Source organism: Siphateles boraxobius, unplaced genomic scaffold, assembly GCF_051911475.1.
Source record: "Siphateles boraxobius isolate OS27281-9 unplaced genomic scaffold, OSU_SipBor_1 22, whole genome shotgun sequence".
Classification (NCBI taxonomy): Eukaryota; Metazoa; Chordata; class Actinopteri; order Cypriniformes; family Leuciscidae; genus Siphateles; species Siphateles boraxobius.
The window spans coordinates 19,672,577-19,690,571 of NW_027508833.1; the positions used below are offsets into that span (position 1 = coordinate 19,672,577).

The 17,995-nt window shown below is 36.9% G+C and overlaps 1 protein-coding gene across 4 annotated transcripts; it reads right to left on the minus strand.

The window, feature by feature from the left end:
• Positions 1-90: 90 nt before the first annotated feature.
• kif28 (kinesin family member 28) lies at positions 91-17,646 on the minus strand. Of its 4 annotated transcripts, none has more exons than XM_077238992.1 (23): positions 17,550-17,646; positions 17,194-17,454; positions 16,832-17,035; positions 14,463-14,498; positions 14,042-14,269; positions 13,043-13,197; positions 11,348-11,459; positions 11,156-11,223; positions 10,836-10,978; positions 10,636-10,757; positions 8,960-9,050; positions 8,805-8,865; positions 8,558-8,681; positions 8,229-8,391; positions 6,986-7,089; positions 6,522-6,629; positions 4,256-4,542; positions 4,037-4,171; positions 2,971-3,137; positions 1,825-1,919; positions 1,546-1,684; positions 516-664; positions 91-362 (listed from the first exon to the last, which is right to left on the minus strand). In XM_077238992.1, the coding sequence occupies exons 1-23, from the start codon at positions 17,622-17,624 to the stop codon at positions 204-206; spliced, it is 3,186 nt and encodes a 1,061-aa protein (XP_077095107.1). In that variant the 5' UTR covers positions 17,625-17,646; the 3' UTR covers positions 91-203. The 4 variants fall into 4 exon arrangements, with proteins under 4 accessions (XP_077095107.1, XP_077095108.1, XP_077095109.1 ...); XM_077238993.1 differs by having other exon boundaries at positions 17,194-17,385; positions 17,550-17,635; XM_077238994.1 differs by having other exon boundaries at positions 14,150-14,269; positions 17,550-17,635.
• Positions 17,647-17,995: the final 349 nt, after the last annotated feature.

Below are 17,995 nucleotides of genomic sequence, written 5' to 3' on the forward strand. Positions count from 1 at the left end.
GTAAAGTGCATTCTGCATTTATCCGTTTAAAAATAATAGGTAGTGCCCCATTCCAAATGCACTCTTAAGACAAAATCAGAGCATGAATCATTAAAATTGCAAGCAAATATGTCTGTAGCACTACGTTACCCTTTAATCAACAAGAATCAGTCTTATAAATGTACAATTTTGTGCAGTACTGTATAATTGATTTAACAGTTGTATCAGGACCAAATCCCAGACTTTTCTCTCTTTCGACGTACAATGGCAGCCACATCTTGTTTCAGAGTGGTTACACACTGTTCCAGCTGTTCAGAAAAGTCCTTCAGAAGATATGTATGCTCATCAACAAACAGTCTAAAACCCAACAGGTCTGCTTCTTCCTATGGAGACACAAACGCACAATGTATCGATGCTCTCAACATTACAGTTAAAGCTTGTTCACCCCAAAAGACTTTCCTGGTATCTGTATAAATTCTTTCACATGAATGATTATGTTAAACATCTGACCAACAGAGGGTGATTGGCATAATTACACTGGGTTTGTGTCTGCGCAGCCGCTGAAGTTGCCCCCTAACAGAGGTCATGCTGTGGTAGAACACTTTTAAGGCTTTGGCAAATTCAGCATCACAGCTGGGCCTCAGACTGCCTCTTCGTTCCTGCCGACCACGGTTATTCTCCACACCTGCGGCAGAATGTGGGAGATTAACGGTGTTATGAACTGAACAGGAGGCAATAGAAAAGCTGAGCTGTTGTGTTAATACATTTGTGTTCTTGCATGTTTCATGCTTGTAATGTATGGAATAATGTTTATCTAGCCAGTTGTTATCTCAGAATAAACCCCCGACAGGGTGATGAGGACCCGAACGTGAAGCGGAGGGTCAGCCTGAAGCCCGCTTATTACACGGCTACTTGCCACATAAGTAAACAATTATACACTAAATATTGATCTGAGTTAAAATATTTTATTAGGTCTTTCAACGCAAAGCCTCCACGGACAGAGAAGTTGCAAGCGCGGCAAGTTCAAACTAGACGGACATTTAGGAGATTCGGTATACAGTCATTACACTTACAACACAGCATTTCGCCACAAATATTTATGGAGATAAGAGATATTGATTTCAGATTAAACTGTACAAAACAATAGTCACAAAATGGCAGCAGCTGCGTTTGTATGAAACGAGAGAGCGAGTCCACGACACTGGATGGCATAATTAAATAACTAAACAAATATTGATTTGACTGACTGAGTTTCAATATTTTATTAGCTCACCAAATGCAAAACTTCCACAAAGAAAAAACGTTCCTAGCAAGCGTATAGCGCTGCTGACTTCAGTAACCCGAATGAGCCTGTGTTACCGGTTTTCAGTGGTTGTTATCTGGGAATAACATACCACTGGATGGCGCCATGGACCAATCAGAATCAAGTATTCCACAGAGCCATGTAATAATGTAGGATAATTGCAAGAGGTATTAGGTTCAGATCCCGGACGAGCCCCCAATTCGTGTTACACCCTGACCAAGATTCTACAATATCTTGACAGCATAATGTACTAGATGACCCACCATTTCTGGCTGAGTTGAGTTGCTCTCTCAGACAGCTGTTTTCTTTCCTCAGTGCTGCATTAACATTTCTCAGCTGTTCCATATCTTGATGAAGGGCTCGTAGAGATGAGCTGAGGTCAGAGCTTCTGGTTTCTGCAGTCTAAACAAACATAAATAAAATTAATCAACATAAAAAAAAAATCAGAGAATCCCAGCAATAACCCTGGCCTGGCTCATGCAAAACATTTAATCTGACCATGTGTATGTTTCAAATGTGCATTGTTTATTTAAGGAATATACCGAGTGTTCTGATGCACTGATCTTGTCAATAATGATGTTGTCCTTTTGAGTCATCTTCACCCCATCCATACAGGAGACTAACTCAGAACATCCTTCTACAAACAAAAACATGTTTATTGGAGAAGTTCAAGAATGCCTCAAAGGCAAATGGTTTGGTTTGATTCTGGTTCCAGTTTCTACAGCGTCTTTGTATTTTCCCTTATCAAATGACTTTATTGTCAATCTTAACTCTTTTAAAAAAACATTGCCAGCCACCACAAGCGTTTTTTGATCATTTTCATTTTTTATTAACATATATTCTAGCATCATGCATTCTTTTTTTTATTTTTTTAATCAACATTTGAATGTGGGTAAGTTTAATTGAACAACAGCAAGATTTTGAGCAAGAGAAAATGAGAAAAAAAATTATTAGCTATTAGGGGTGTTGATGGACTTGATCTACTCCATCTAATGCTTGCACATTCCTATAGCTAGTTCTGGGTCAACATTTCATTCAGTAATATTAGGCAGTTTTGATTATTTAATTTAATCTTGATGATCGCGTTATTTTACATATGCATATGAAAAGCAGGAAAATTCCGTCAATGGCGGGAAGCATTTCTCACAAAAGTTTGGGGTCAGTAAGATTTTGCTTTAAAAGAAACGAAAACTCATATTAAGCATGACCCATAAAATTCATCAAAATTGTAAGAAAATGAATTTTTATAATGTTAAAAAAGGTTTCCATTTCAAATAAATGCGTTCTTTTGAACTCCCTAATCATCAAAGAATCCTGAAGTTTTTCAGCTTTCGCAAAAATATTAAGCAGCACAAATAAGAAACCTTTTTTTTAGCACCAATCCAACATATTAGAATGATTTCTAAGGGATCGTGTGACACTGAAGACTGGAGTAATGATGCTGAATATTCAGCGTTCCCATCATAAGAATAAATAATATTTTAAAATATATTAAAATTTTAAAAAGTTATTTAAAACTGTAATAATATTACACAAAATTACTGTTTGATTGTATTTTTAAAAATCAAATAAATGTAGCTTTGATGAGAATAAGAGACTTATTTCAAAAACATTAAATAGACCTCACCAAGCCCAAACTCTTGAATGGTTGAGTGTATTATTCCTTGTATAATATGAGAGTCTTTTACCCTGCAGACCCCACAGCTCCAGCACCAAGGCATTGCTCTGCATGTAGTTCAGCAGTTCCTGAGAGGTTCTCAAAGCAGTGAACTGGACTCTGTGGTCCATCAGCGGGTTCACATTGTGCCATATCGCTGGAGTGTAGAGGGGCTGCGGGCAGTCAAACACCCGAAACCTGTCAAGCACAGTTCAAAAGTTCTTTCTTTAGCTCAAATCAAATTTAATTTCAAATCTCAACAGGAATGCAAATCATCAGATATGGCATTATTATTAACTAAAACTAAAATAAAGCTAAAATCAAATAAAACATAATTTTTTAGATGGAAAAACAAACTAAAATGTTTTTTTTTAAATAAGCTTAAATTACTAACTGAAATAATAATAAAGTTTTAGACAATTAGACAATCTGATAACAAAATTACTAAAATTAAACTACAATTTAAATAAAAACTTTAATGTATACAAATAAAAGCAACATCTTAATAAACTAAGAGTAAATAAATAACCCATTAATAAATAAATACAGACATGTCATACACCGCAGTGTTCATTATTGTGATTAGTGTACTAAGGTCAAAAATATTCTGGTGATTCATTTTGGTAAATAATCTTGGTTGATAATCAACACTTTACGAGAATTATGGAACTTTTATTATTACTAATATAAAACAAAAATAAGCTTTCATAAAATCCATACTAAGCAGTCTTACACAGATACTTCATGAAGAGTTCCATCACTATATATTCAGCAATATTATTGACCTGACTGCACTGACATTATTAGATGAGATTTCAATTTAGGTGTATGATGACATCACTGTTTTCTGCAGAGCTGCTTTTTAGCTGAATTGAACTCATTTCCTAATTGATGTACTTTACACAGTTATTAAACCGAAATTAATCAACACTGAACTGATTTCAAATAAATAATGACTGTTTACTATTGTCCTTTTAAAGCTGCTTTACGGTAGAATTGAATTCCATTTGCATCACTAAATCGTTATTCTTCTGTGATCACTGAAAAGCTGCTTTGAAACGATCTGTATTGTATAAAGCGCTCTATAAATAACTTACCCAATTTGCACGCCTCTGTTGCGAGACTCTTTAACCCAGCGTAGGCCACAGCACTGATCCAAAACCAGCTGAAAGTCCATCCGCTTCCCAAGCAGCTCTGACGGGTCAATAAGGATGTCATCTTCACCCAGGGGCCTACAAATTATAAATATCAAAGCACTACCAATATTTCACTCATTTAATCAACATTTTCATTTCACATGTAGAAATGTTACCCACAATCCCATGGGGTTGCAGGGGACAAGCTGTGTCTGCAGTATGGCCTCCTCCGTTCCTTCGGGACCCACCACTTCCACCTGCTCCTCCAGTGGGATGCGGAATGCCAGGGACTGCAGCCACAGATGAGCACTGCCCAGGTGCAGGGGCTCCAGAGGATCCCAGAACGGATCTCTTTCCCTGGGAAGAGGAGCTCGGTCTGCCCCCTCTCCTCCTCCCACCTGCTGCTGGTACACCTCTTCCATCAGAAACTTACGGTTGACAAATTTGGCTTTGGACCACATCCACACCTGAGAAGACATTGATTTCCCGGTTTTTTTTTTACCTTTATAAGGACACATTTTTCTTACCTTTTAAAATGTATGCCCTCCTTTTCATCTTAAATGTATTAAATAAATGCAATTAGAATAACAAGACACTTTAAGGCTGTCACCAATTGAAATCATTATCAACAAAATCCAGATGTGTACATCGCCTGTTTAAAGGCACACTATGTAATTTTTCGCCGCTAGAGGTTGCTTATTCAAAACAAAGACGTAGCTTGATGACGCTTAGATTTCGGCTCGAGAGCAGTAGAGCTTTTATTATTCCGCAGACGAGCTCTTTCACTTCTTCCGGTCATATATGTGGGGTAACAGTTTAGATACATTTCAGTGTGTTGAAAGTTATGCTAATGCTACTCTGTGCGTTTGCTACCATGCGGCTACTATGAGACACTTGTTACACACTGCAGTATGCTGGATCGATATTAGGTATGGTAAAACATCGCGGTAAATCAAGAACACAAGATTTAAACATAAAGACTGTGTTGAACTGTATAACAATTTGTTTTCTGTCGATGAATGTATCCAAATAGTTGCTCACCTGTCTAATAAAACATAATATATTTAAGCGTTTTGGTGTTTCCATGGTTTCTACAGAATAAAACCGGAAATCGAGGGTTACGCGGGTATGATGTCATTGATAGGCGACGCACAGACACGGTCCGTGTCCTGGTTAAAACTGCTTATTTCTCTGGATTTAAACCTTCTTAGAAACATTTAGGATAATTTACGTACACAAATCAACAAAATATATAACATTGTTCTAATGGGTTTTGGATATTTGAATCCCAAAATCTTACATATAGTGCCTTTAATGCAGCTTAGAGATGCCATAAATGCATTTACACTGCAGTAACAATTTCATAAATAACATTATGAGGTTAATGTTTTAAATAGACAATGTACTGAATATAAAAATTAAATTATACTTTGTGAAAATAAAACCTCCCATAGGTGGTGCATAGTCACTTTCTTAATGTGGGAGTCATTTATTTTTTTTCATTTAATCGATTCTTTCAAATAGCCTAATCCATTCAGGAATGAAGCAACTGACTGTTTTTATGACTGGGCCATTGAATCACTGACTCACCTGATTCATTTGAAAATACTTAATCATTCAGGAACAGAATATCACTGTTTTGATCAGAGAGGCAGCGGTTCTGCTGTCGATACTGACAATATTGTGTCTAAAATGTACGTCACTAAATATTAACTTAAACAAAGCTTATTTTTTATTTATTTATTTATTATATACCACTAGATAAAGTATAAAATAGTGATGATCTGCGCCGGCAGACGGACATGGTATTTCAAAACTGGACTGCCCGACCAAAGGTCCCCAACAGAACTTTTTATAAAAGTCTTAAAGGCACAGCAGCAAAAACTGCCTGTTTTAATATAAGGGTCGAAGAGGACAGGCAATATGCATGTAAAATTAAACTACAACTGTCTTTGGTGCAAAAAAACATTGAGTAGTATGAGGTTGAGTAGTAAGTGAACTTAAGGGCAATAAATAAAAGTTTAATAAAAAAAAAGTATGGTTCCTTTAAAAGTTTCAGTGCTAAATTGATATAGGGTGAGACATGGAAAGTTTTTGTGCATGAGAGATAATATAACAACAAAGCCCTTGTGATTCTGCTCTGCATCTGATTCTGTAATCGCATTAGTGTCTTATTCAATTACACCAGTCCATGTTTTCAAAAACAACTAATTCCATCTAGGAAAACCACATCACCTAACATCTGCGTCAAACACTGGTTTGCAGTAAGATATCTGTACATTCCTCTTTGACTAGTTTGTTCTGTAAACTGAGAAAGAGACACTATTTCCAGCTATTTTGAGGCCCACTTTTTTTTCCACTACTCTTAAGTGTTGTGCATTTCCAAAAATCAAAGGAGCTTCTTATCCGTAATTGATTTAAATTCCCACAGAATCATAAATCTCACCTGTTTGCTCTCTACTGATGTCACTCTCACCGCAATGTCCTTCTCCAGGTCATGACCCTTAGAGTCTGTCATTGCCAGATTCTTGATTTCCAATTTGAATTCAACTCCCTGAAAAGATCAAGATTTAAAGGTGCACTGCATTATTTTTACCTTTTGCTATAGTATGACAGCCCTATAGAGGCTTGTACATATACTGTGGATGCAACATCACAAAAATGTTTTCAGTTAACTCCACCATTGTAAAAATACCCAAGTTAGGTATCAGGAACCAGAGTGATACAGTATTTGACTGGCACAAATCGATTTTTCAAAAAGACTATTGTTTTTTTGTTATGGTTTTAACTTCACTATAGTGAATCTTTTAACTCCATTTCATACTAAGAGGCATTTTCCAGCTACCGTTTGTCAAAAATTAATGGATATACTTAACATGATTGCAAGTTAAGTAACTGTAGCCTACTCACCTTCTTTAACTCTTTACTCATTTGATTAGCTTCTGTCACCATGGGCATCAGCTTTACATAGTCATAGAACACAGGCAGTAGACAGGGGTCAGGCTGGTGTGGCCCTGTAAGTGTGATGTTATTGTTAACTAAAACTATTCAAATCATTTTCCTACATAAAAAAAATAATAATGTTGCCTTGGCATTTAACTGAAATAAGTTGAAGTTTCTGAAATTACTAAAACCAAAACTGAAATAAAATTGATTTAAATATATTTTTTAAAAGCACATAGAATGACTAAAACATTCAAATGTAATTATAAAAACAAAAGCTAATTATTAATCAAGTAAAAAATATCTGATGACAGGCCGTTGCATTTTTAGAAAATAATGCACACCGGAGGTGGTAATGTGTCCATGACTAGAAGCAAAGTCTTTTTTACACATCTCATCCCACGCCTCCGTTGCTAATTGCAATTTCCAGTGTCATTTTAGTGCAATTAATGGGGCCTTGAGCCATTGATAGCGCAGTAATATTAATGCTATAAATGCTATAATGCTAGATATTAATGCAGTTTGAGAGAGAGCGAGATCTCAAATTGGGTAAGAGATCTGCATCTCTCAACAGTGTTCGGCAGCAGCGTCTACTAATAGCGAAAATTCAAGTTTATCTGCGTCAAAAACAGCGCCGTTATTACCTCGCTAGTCAGAAATGCCACGTAGCTTTTAAGTTGCTAAACTATTTTACTGATAAATTGATCAGGGTTGACAACACATTTCAGTGCGTGTCCGTACTGTATGTGTGTGCATTTGAGTGGAGAGAGAGAGCGGGAGAAAGAGGGTATGTGCTTACAGTACCAAATAAAACTTAATTGTGTGGCAAAAAATATGGAAATAATTTGTTGTTTCTATCCTATTGTTAACAATATTTATTTGCTTAATTGGGATCGTAGTGGGTTTTGGTTCTTTTTCTGTTTTAGCCTGTAAGGATCTTTGAAATAACTGGATTAATTTGGCGAAGTGATATGCAACTGTATTGCGGTCAAGACCTGCCTGGAACTACTTTAGCCGTGCGTTTCCCTGAAAATGCTTGAAACATTTGTCAACCAATCAGGTTCAAATATTCAACGGCCCCATAGTAAAATAGTATATAAATATTACTACAATAACACTGGATGCATCTAAATTAAACAAAACTTAAAGATATCTAATTAAAAAAAAATGACAAATTTTAAATCAATTTAAATCCAAACCCCACACATACGATGGCCCTGATCTTCACACAGAGACTGAATGTGGAAGCCCTCGGCCTCTGCCAGCTCAGACTGGAAGTAATCATAGTCATAGCGACTCCAGTCCTCTCCTGAGCGCTCCGATGGGAAGCCAATGAACAGGTAAGTGCTGTTCGAACCCAAGACAAGTCGATCCTTCATCAGCACGGAACAAAGGTAGGTTAACAATAAGCCAAAACTCAACTTGGTAATTCACACAGATAACCATTCTGATTCATTTTTAAAAATATACAGCATGATGAATTTCTTTATGATTAAAGTACATATAGAAAATAATACAGATACAGATAATTAAACACACCAAATGCTGCAGCTCTATCCTTTTAGAAACCGATACTCCATTCACAATGACCTTTGACCCGGACACAGGAGTAATTGATACTCTCCTTTGCTGGTTTGAGAACACAGCATGTTTCTCCTGAATGCTGCAATCAGGAAATCCAAATTCAGATTTTTTAATAAATGTTTAATATACACCATTAATGTTTATTATGGGGTGCATTTGATATTGGGACACAATTTATTCATCTTTCTCATGCTTGGCTTACCCAAGACCCCTAATAGAGAGCACTCTGGGCGAGTTGTCTGCCAGACCAATATCCCATTCACCTTCTCATAGAAAGATATAAATTAAATATTAGATTTAGTTAATATATGGATATGATATAACTGGTCTGATGTCACTATTTTCAGACAAACTCACCTTCCTGTATGAATAGCTTCACCACACCAGAAAGCTGGGCATCCTCATTGATGTTCATTATGTACGGATGCATCTGCATCATCCTTCGTTCCTAAAACAGGAAGTGATTTTTGAGAGATTGGTGTTTAAATGAGGGAAAGGATTTGTGATTGCTGGGGGAGAATTGTCCATAACGGTGTTGTTATTTTTTAACTGAAACTATTCAAAATTGTTGTTAATTGAAATAATGCTGAAATAAAATAAAATATAAATATTAGAATATTAGTTCCTTAATGATTAAGCATTTTCGAATGAATTGGGTGAGTGACCCAACCATGAAGACAGTCACTTGCTTCGTTACTAAATTAATAAAAAAAAGATAATAATGTAAAACAAATGATGAAGGAATCAATGATGCACTTGTTAAGACAGACTTGCCGCCACCTAAGGCTGGTTTTAGTTTATAGTTTTTATTTAAAGTATAATTTCCACTATTTCATGTTTCTATAGTCAGTATATTTTATATTTAAAACATTAATCTTATAACGGTATATATTAAATTGCAGTGTACATGTATTCATGGCATCTCTGAGCTGCTTTAAACAGTCTGTGTAAATACATCTAAATGCCACTTCAAAATATAAGAATATAAAATGTAAAAAACTTAAATGAAAATTAGAAATGATGCCTTGGCAACTATCTGAAATACAACAAGCCGAGGAACTAAAACTGAAATAAATGTAAATCAAAGCGAAATAGAAACTAAATAGAAATAGAAAAATGGCAAAAGCACATAACAAAATTACTACAAATTAAACTAAAATTAAAATAAAAACCCTTTCAAACTATAAATAAATTCTAAAATTCTGTAAATAATATTAAGAACAAGTCATTTTTGGATAGATTAATCAAATGGCTCATTATTTACTCATTCCAGCAGGCTCAGTCAGGATTCCTGTCTTGTGTTTCCCTTGTCTTCTGTGGACTTTTATGTAATTTCCTGTTTTGCGCCATGTTTTGTAGTCCTTTGTAGTTTTTCATGTTGATTAGTCTGCCCAGGTGTATCTTGTTTTCTCATTACCTTGTTAAGCTTGTTCGCCCCTGTGTGTATATATAACCCTTGTTTTTTCACTTGTTACTTTGTCAATTGTTGTACATGTAATGGTTGCTTCTGGTTCTGTTATCCTTATGGTTCTGTTCCTTTCTTCCTTGAGTTCTTTATCTGTTCAATATGTTGCTTTATTGAAAACCCTGCATTTAGATCCTCGCTTTCGCCTGGTTTCTCCAGCTCATTACAATATCAACTGATGTATTTTTAAGTGATGCTTATATTGTACCTAAAACAATTTGGAGTGTCAGAATGAAATGCATATCTATAGGTCATACAAACATGTCAGCATTTTAGTGGTGAATTAATTGGCCCCTGATGATAGAATATAAGTTACTATAAATATTTAGTTTAAACTGTGAATTCTTTGAAATCATGCACCATTACTGGTTTTAGAGACCAACTTTAGACATAAATTAATATTTATTGTGTATTTTCTATGGAGGAAGTGATTTTGGAGGACAATTTGGCATATGCATTCAAAGCGATAGTGAATTCAGTATATATGTTGCCAGGCATTGCTGTGAGAAACTCATAAGTGTTTTAAATTCTTAAGTCACACCATGCAAAAAAGAGCATCTTTGTGTACCTGTGTTATAGTTGCATACTGAGTCTCCCAGTCTTTTAAGGCCTCTTGGAGATGCTGTTCCCACAATGTCTGAATGGCCCGAATCTGCAGTTCATTATGAGTCAACAATCGCCGCAGCTCCTCTACAACAGACAACACTTTTAATTAGATGTAATGTACTCGCATTTAAAATTTCCTTGTATTTCCACCACCTTACATACTCGTCTCATCATCAGTTTTACGGCCCTCTTGTCCCAGTCGGCTTAGTCTCATAAGTAGTTTAGCATTTTCTGCCTTGAGTTCCTTCACCAGTCGTTCTGTGGGACCCTCATTCACCACGGCCTTATTCTGGATCCGCTTGGCCCTGAAAAGAGGGAGATTCCACAATGTGTCTGTTGGAATATATTACATATACTATAGGCTGACGCAAAACTAACATGAAATACAGTGGTAATTCTGACTGTCTATACTTCAGCAGGCCGTTTAAGTAAACCAGTACAATAATGACTAAATGTATGTAACTTTTTATTTAAGATCCCACCTCTCTGCATATCGAAGAGTAGAAAGAGACTCTTCATAGCAAATATCTGCAGGACTTAAGGTTGCAATCTGTGAACGAGGACAAGAAACACATCAATACAAATTCTTTAATTGTAAAACATCACAACGACATTTTTCTCGTTAAGTTTGCCTCAAGCATTAAATTGAGAAAACTATGGGCAAAGTTACTTACCATGACGGTTCGACTGTTACCACCAAGAGCAGATTGCAGTAATTTGGTGAGGACAGAGTCTCTATAAGGGATGTGAACTACTTTCTTCCCAAGAGCAGTGTCTGCTAGAGCACTTTATTGACAGATAAATGCAAAACAATTAACAACAGTTAACTTTAACAATTAACACGACATAGGCCACACTTAAATGTTATTAGCAAAATTAACCCCGACCCCACTTATAATACAGCTAATCACTAAATAAATAAATAAATGTGGGCATGACCTATTTACTTAAATTTAATTTATTTTATAGTCTCACATATTATAATTAGCTTCAGCTAAGTAAAAAAAATAGTCCATTGTAATGTACAAAACAATTGACCTAGCAACAAGATGAACACTGCAACAATATTACAGTAATATTAATAATAAAGTCCTAAGGGTCATTTTCACCACAATCGATATCAGAGATATAAGAATGCATACAGTCAAACCAAAATGTATTCAGACACCTTCAACATTTCTCACATTATCCAAGTTTATTCGCTATAGTTTAGAAAACAGTAATAAAATATGACTAGAACTGTCACAAATGAATTGGGTTGAATATCTGTCAGCTGTTAAATTTAAGTACAGAATTAGATAATACCAATTGAGGTCAACTAATTACCAAGAAATGCTTAATTTTGTTCAGTCTGTGGTGTAAAAAGATCGCATTAGCAATTAAAGAAAAAACACTTAAGCAAAACAGGGTCAGCTCAAAGTGTCCGATTCATTTTTGGTCCCAAATTTTTAAACATTTTACTGGTAGTCCACTGTATGAAGACTTTTTGGGTATAATATGTCACAATTTATTTTATTTTGCTATTCTCACTTAAATGAACTATAGTGTCCTGCACCCACTAGTAAAAAAAAATCAAAAATTATATCTGGTGTCTGAATAATTTTTGGTTTAACTGTATATACACTCACCGGCCACTTTATTAGGTACACGTTGCTAGTACCGGGTTGGTCCCCTTTTATCTTCAGAACTGCCTTAATTCGTCATGGCATAGATTCAACTAGATTCTGGAAACATTTCTCAGAGATTTTGGTCCATATTGACATGATAGCATCTGTGATGTTAATCTCCCTTTCCACCACATCCCAAAGGTGCTCTATTGGATTGAGACCTGGTGACTGTGGAGACCATTTGAGTTTAGTGAATTCAATTTATTGTCGTGTCCAAGAAACCAGTTTGAGATGATATGAGGTTTGTGATATGAGGTTTGCGCATGAAAGTCCTAGTATATCAGCAGTTTCTGAAATACTCAGACCAGCCCGTCTGGCACTAACAACCTTGCCACATTCAAAGTCACTTAAATCACCTTCCTTTCCGATTTTGATTCTCAGTTTGAACGTCAACAGATTGCCTTGACGGTGGGTGCTTCTCAATACTCAAAATGATGCTTCCTCGTTTCCTCGCTCCTACATTCCGCCGCTCCGCCCATGACCCGCAAACTGATCTTACTCAGCCATTTTGAAGGACATCTCAGTAAGGAAAGGATGCACAAATAAGAAATGAGAAGCACTTTGTGTCTACTTGCCTAATGGCATTGAGTTGCTGTCAAGTGATTGGTTGATTAGATATTTGTGTTCAATAGGTGTACCTAATAAAGTGGCCAGTGAGTGTATATACACACACTATAGGTTTTATAGTATGTATCTGCTGACCTGATGACATTTCCAAGTGTAGTTAAACTGAGATTGATGGCAGTGCCCTCTTTAAGCCTGTCGGCCTCTGACCCTGATGACCTTTGCCTCTCACTACCAGCCAAGTCCACTAGGTAAATGTTGGACTGTTTGGTGATGCACTCCTTTGAGAAGATCTACAAGCACAGTGAGCATACAAGTAAAGAATCTTTGAGAAAAAAAAAACACTGCAGATCATCTAGAATATGAGGACCCGTTTAAACTTGTCATTAAAACGCAGCCTATATGTGAATTTTGTCCAAAGTGCAATAAAAAGATGGATTGGATCTCTGCCCCATGATTACAGAAAGTTTTTTAAAAGAAAACCTAGCATTTCACTTATAATCAATGAATTCCCTTCAGTTCAGCAGGAGCTCACGGACTGAGCAGTGTTGTTTTAGTATCTTTGAGATACTACTATTTTTTTCATATTTTGAATTCGTTTTTATTTTTGTATTTTCCATCTTCAGATTATTTCAAAGTTTTAGTAATTTTGGAGTGTTTTGTCATTTTTATTAGTTACTAATTTTTTTTGTAAATGTCTATATAGTTTGTATTAATTATTATTTCAGTTTTAGTTATTTTAGTACATAAAGTCAAACTAAATGAAAAATGTTGCTAGTTATTTCAAATAGATATTAAAATAATAATAAAATACGTTTTTTATATTTTATTTCAAGTAAAAACATTTTTTTATGGTTTTAGATAACTAAAATAACCATGATCTACCTATGATGCAACCTATACCTAAATAAACAGTTGTGTAATAAACACTAAAATCATGGTTAGTTAATTGCAGTTATATTTTCGCTTAAGCATTTAACTACATTTTAAATATTGAGTGGGGAAAACAGATCCGATCTATTATATGGATACAGAAGCTACTTAAAGTGGTCGAATGTAAACATGCAATGTTCTGATTGGGTGAACGCATGTTAATGCCAAGTGTAAACAATGCTAACTACTTGGCAGAAAGGACACCTGTTTGAGCTGGACGATGATGAGCATGTGTGAGCGACTGCTGTTTGCGTTCATGTGTGTGGCTGCAGTAGTGCGTGTGCGTGTTCCCTGCTCCATCAGCTGCTCCACCTGTACTGCACTGTCGCAGGGCACCCGCTTTAGCCCCTCCACATAGAAACCCCTCTGTTGGTCCTCTCTCACCCGCAGGCCACCCGCAGATCGGCTGACCTTCAATAGCAGGTCTGCAACCTGAGTAAAGTTTGAAGTGCCACTCAAGTCATGTAAAACATCACTATAAACATCAGCAAGTCATCATTTAGCAGACGGTTTCATCCAAAATAAACTTACTGCAAATAAATGAGGGACTGGACCACAGTTAGAACTTATAAACATGAATCAAATAAATCAATAAACATTGCTTCAAAGAAGGGTGAATTCTTACCTGTTCATTGTAGATTTCCAACATGCTGAAAAATACCTGTAGTTGGTTAAAAAAAAGTACATTTAAGGTAAAAAGTAATGGTATTTTTGTATGTATTAAGTTTTTTAGGGGCACCTATTGTAATCGTTAGTGTTCTTCTTCTCCTGATGTCCATGGCAGCCCATAGAACCTTATGGTAAAAAGTTATGAAATTTGGCACAAAGTCTGAACATTAACCAAAGCAATTTTGGAGTCTTTAACTCAATCTCTCCAGCACCACCAACTGTCTGAATTTGGATTAACATTTATGCTCTATGATGTCATTTTCTGTCACAAAAAACTTTCCGCCATTTTGAATTTTCAGAAAAAAAATAGAAAAAAACGACTTTTCCGAACTTGTCCTAGACGGTTTGTCCGACCTTCATGAAAATCAAACCAGATCATCTTCAGACCATGCCAACAAAAAGATTGGAATTCAAGTTGATTAATCAAACTGTTCTAAAATAACTTGCTGCTTCTACAGACATTTGTGAAAGAATGGGCCACTCTCAGGAGCTCAGTCAATTCAAGCGTGGTACTGTGATAGGTTGCCAACTGTGCAATAAGTCCATTTGTGAAATTTACTCACTACTAAATATTTCACGGTCAACTGTTAGTGGTATTATAACAAAGTGAAAGCAATTGGGAACAACCACAACTCAGCCACAAAGTGGTAAGCCACGTAAAATCACAGAGCAGGGTCAGCGCATGCTGAGGCGCACAGTGCGCAGAAGTCGCCAACTTTCTGCAGAGTCAATGGCTACAGACCTCCAAACTTCATGTGGCCTTCAGATTAGCTAAAGAACAGTGCGTAGAGAGCTTCATGGAATGGGTTTCCATGGCTGAGCAGCTGCATCCAAGCCTTACATCACCAAGTGCAATGCAAAGCGACGGATGCACTGGTGTAAAGCACGCAGCCACTGGACTCTAGAGCAGTGGAGACGTGTTCTCTGGAGTGACGAATCCCACTTCTCTGCCTGGCAATCTGATGGATGAGTCTGGGTTTGGCGGATGCCAGGAGAACTGTACTTGCCTGACTGCATTGTGCCAAGTGTAAAGTTTGGTGGAGGAGGGATTATGGTGTGGGGTTGTTTTTCAGGAGTTGGGCTTAGCCCGTTAGTTCCACTGAAAGGAACTCTTAATGATTCAGCATACCAAGACATTTTGGACAATTTCATGCTCCCAACTTTGTGGGAACAGTTTGAGGATGGCCCCTTCCTGTTCCAACATGACTGCGCACCAGTGCACAAACCAAAGTCCATAAAGACATGGATGGTGGGGAGGAACTTTGACCAGCCTGCACAGTCCTGACACTAACCCGATAGAACACATTTGGGATGAATTAGAGTGGAGACTGCGAGCCAGGCCTTCTCGTCCAACATCAGTGCCTGACCTCACAAATGTGCTTCTAGAACAATGGTCAAAATTCCCATTAACACTCCTAAATCTTGTGGAAAGCCTTCCCAGAAGAGTTGAAGCTGTTATAGCTGCAAAGGTTGTGCATTAACTCCTATGGATTAAGAATGAGATGTCATTAAAGGTTATGTGCATGTAAAGCCAGATGCCCAAAACCTTTCTCAATATAGTGTATATTTTATGAACACATTGGCGTATGAAACAAAACTTGGTATGTGTCTTCAGCACAATGCCCTGAAGGTACTCAGAGAGTTTCGGGGCTGCACCAAGTTGGGGTCAAAAATTATAATGAAATTCCTAAAAATGCTAATAGCTTTTCATTAGTTTTAGCATAATGTCATGAGAGCGATCTTGATAAATCCATGGGATCATGCCGAGAACATCGATACCAATTATGTCATATGAACTTCCTGTCCGCCCTTTTGATTTTTTAATTTAAAAATCCACCTTTTCAAACTACTCCAAGACCAACTTCCATTGAATTTGTAACTTCAAATTCACCAATTCGACTTAGATCATCTGGCAAAAAGTTATAGATTTTATGTCGATAGACAAACCGTTTTCTTTTCCTGTGTGAACATATTTGATGGCATAACGCTAAACTGCATCTGAGGGTGCTTTTACATCTGTAGTTCAGTTCATTTGGTCCGGGACCAAGGGCAAAAAATTATACATTGTAGCATTTTTCTGCCGTTTTGGTTCCTTCTCACACCACACTGATTGCTCTGGTCCGAATTAGTTGACGAGTTGGTGAAACAAACCAAAATGCAGTCAATTTATGTAATTTATCCTTCTAGTTACATTTGTCTTCAGCATGTTTTTGAAATTAATTCTAAATTGCATCAAACCAAATACAAACTGAGACCAAACTTTTACAAAACATTGCATTATTTAGCATGACTCAAAATGAATCGCCTTGAATATGACTGACAAACCTGACACTGCTTGCTTGCTTGTGTGCTCCTGATAGACTGAAATAGTCTCTCACACAGGGTAGGTATGAGGCCTTTGTTAGGACCATAACCGACCATGGAGTAACTCTTCCCAGAGCCAGTCTGCCCATATGCCAGTAATGTGGCATTGTAGCCCTGCAGTGCATTATCCAGAATGCCTTGCCCCAAATCCAGAAACACACTTGTCTGTAAATGACCACAGAGGACGGAGGGATTGAATCAAATAGAAACTCGTAGTTCAGCTGTTACCAGTTAAGCACACATTTCATCATTGTAAACATGCCCAAAGATGCATCCTCTTTTGCAAGTTGAGATAACATCTATAAAACCTGATGTTAACTTACCTGATCTGCATAGCGACTACATGCCTCCTCAGGTACAAACAGACCATCTTTGTTTCTACTGAAGCCGTTATGGGACCAGTAAGTGTAGTCGAAAGTGAATGTGCGGCTGTTCTGCGGGTTACGAGGGTCCTGAATACTGATGTTGTTCGAGGTCATTGAGATCACACAGCGACTGCCTGCATCCCGCTCTCTCTGTATAACCAAGAAAAAGCTTAAATTTTGAAAGACTTCAAAGTTGTTCTTCCATCTCAAATAGTCAACCTGTTAAATTGGACAACCAAATTAACCTTAAAATGTGTTCATGCACACCTCATTATATACCTTTGCAGTATTTGAGATGAACTGGCTGTACTAACCTTATTGAAAGGCCTGACTCTTACTGCCACTTTCACACAGTCCGTGCTGGTCATTTCGATTCCCCTCACCCTCATGCTCACATGGATACTTCGGACACAGAATGAGTGTCAGAGCAACAGGATGAAACCTGAGCACTTTGTTACGCTCACTTTCTACCAGGGCCCAGCAAGATGAATAATACAGTACCCTTAGATTCTGTAAAGATCATATCCAGTCTCCGTGCTCTGAACATGAAAGTACATCTTAGGATGAAGGGTTCTTTAGCCATGTCATTTAGGACACTAGCTACTTAGATGAACAGTTTATTGGCCTAATATTCAACAGCTGTTTGTATAATTGCTGGTTATACGTGGTGATTGCTAGCTATTTCTTGTATTGCTTATACTTAGGGTTGACTTGGCCCAAGAGCAACCCAAAACACTAATATGACTTAGTATAACCCTAG

What these genes read in the sequence shown, in the direction of transcription:
- kif28 (XM_077238992.1), bottom strand. Translation starts at nt 17,624, where the DNA reads ATGAGGGTGAGGGGAATCGAAATGACCAGCACGGACTGTGTGAAAGTG. An exon ending in GGATAGAGCTGCAGCATTTG is followed by an intron (nt 8,392 to 8,557) that starts GTGTGTTTAATT and finishes GTGCTGATGAAG; the next exon opens with GATCGACTTGTCTTGGGTTC. An exon ending in ACTCAACTCAGCCAGAAATG is followed by an intron (nt 665 to 1,545) that starts GTGGGTCATCTA and finishes ATTCTGCCGCAG; the next exon opens with GTGTGGAGAATAACCGTGGT.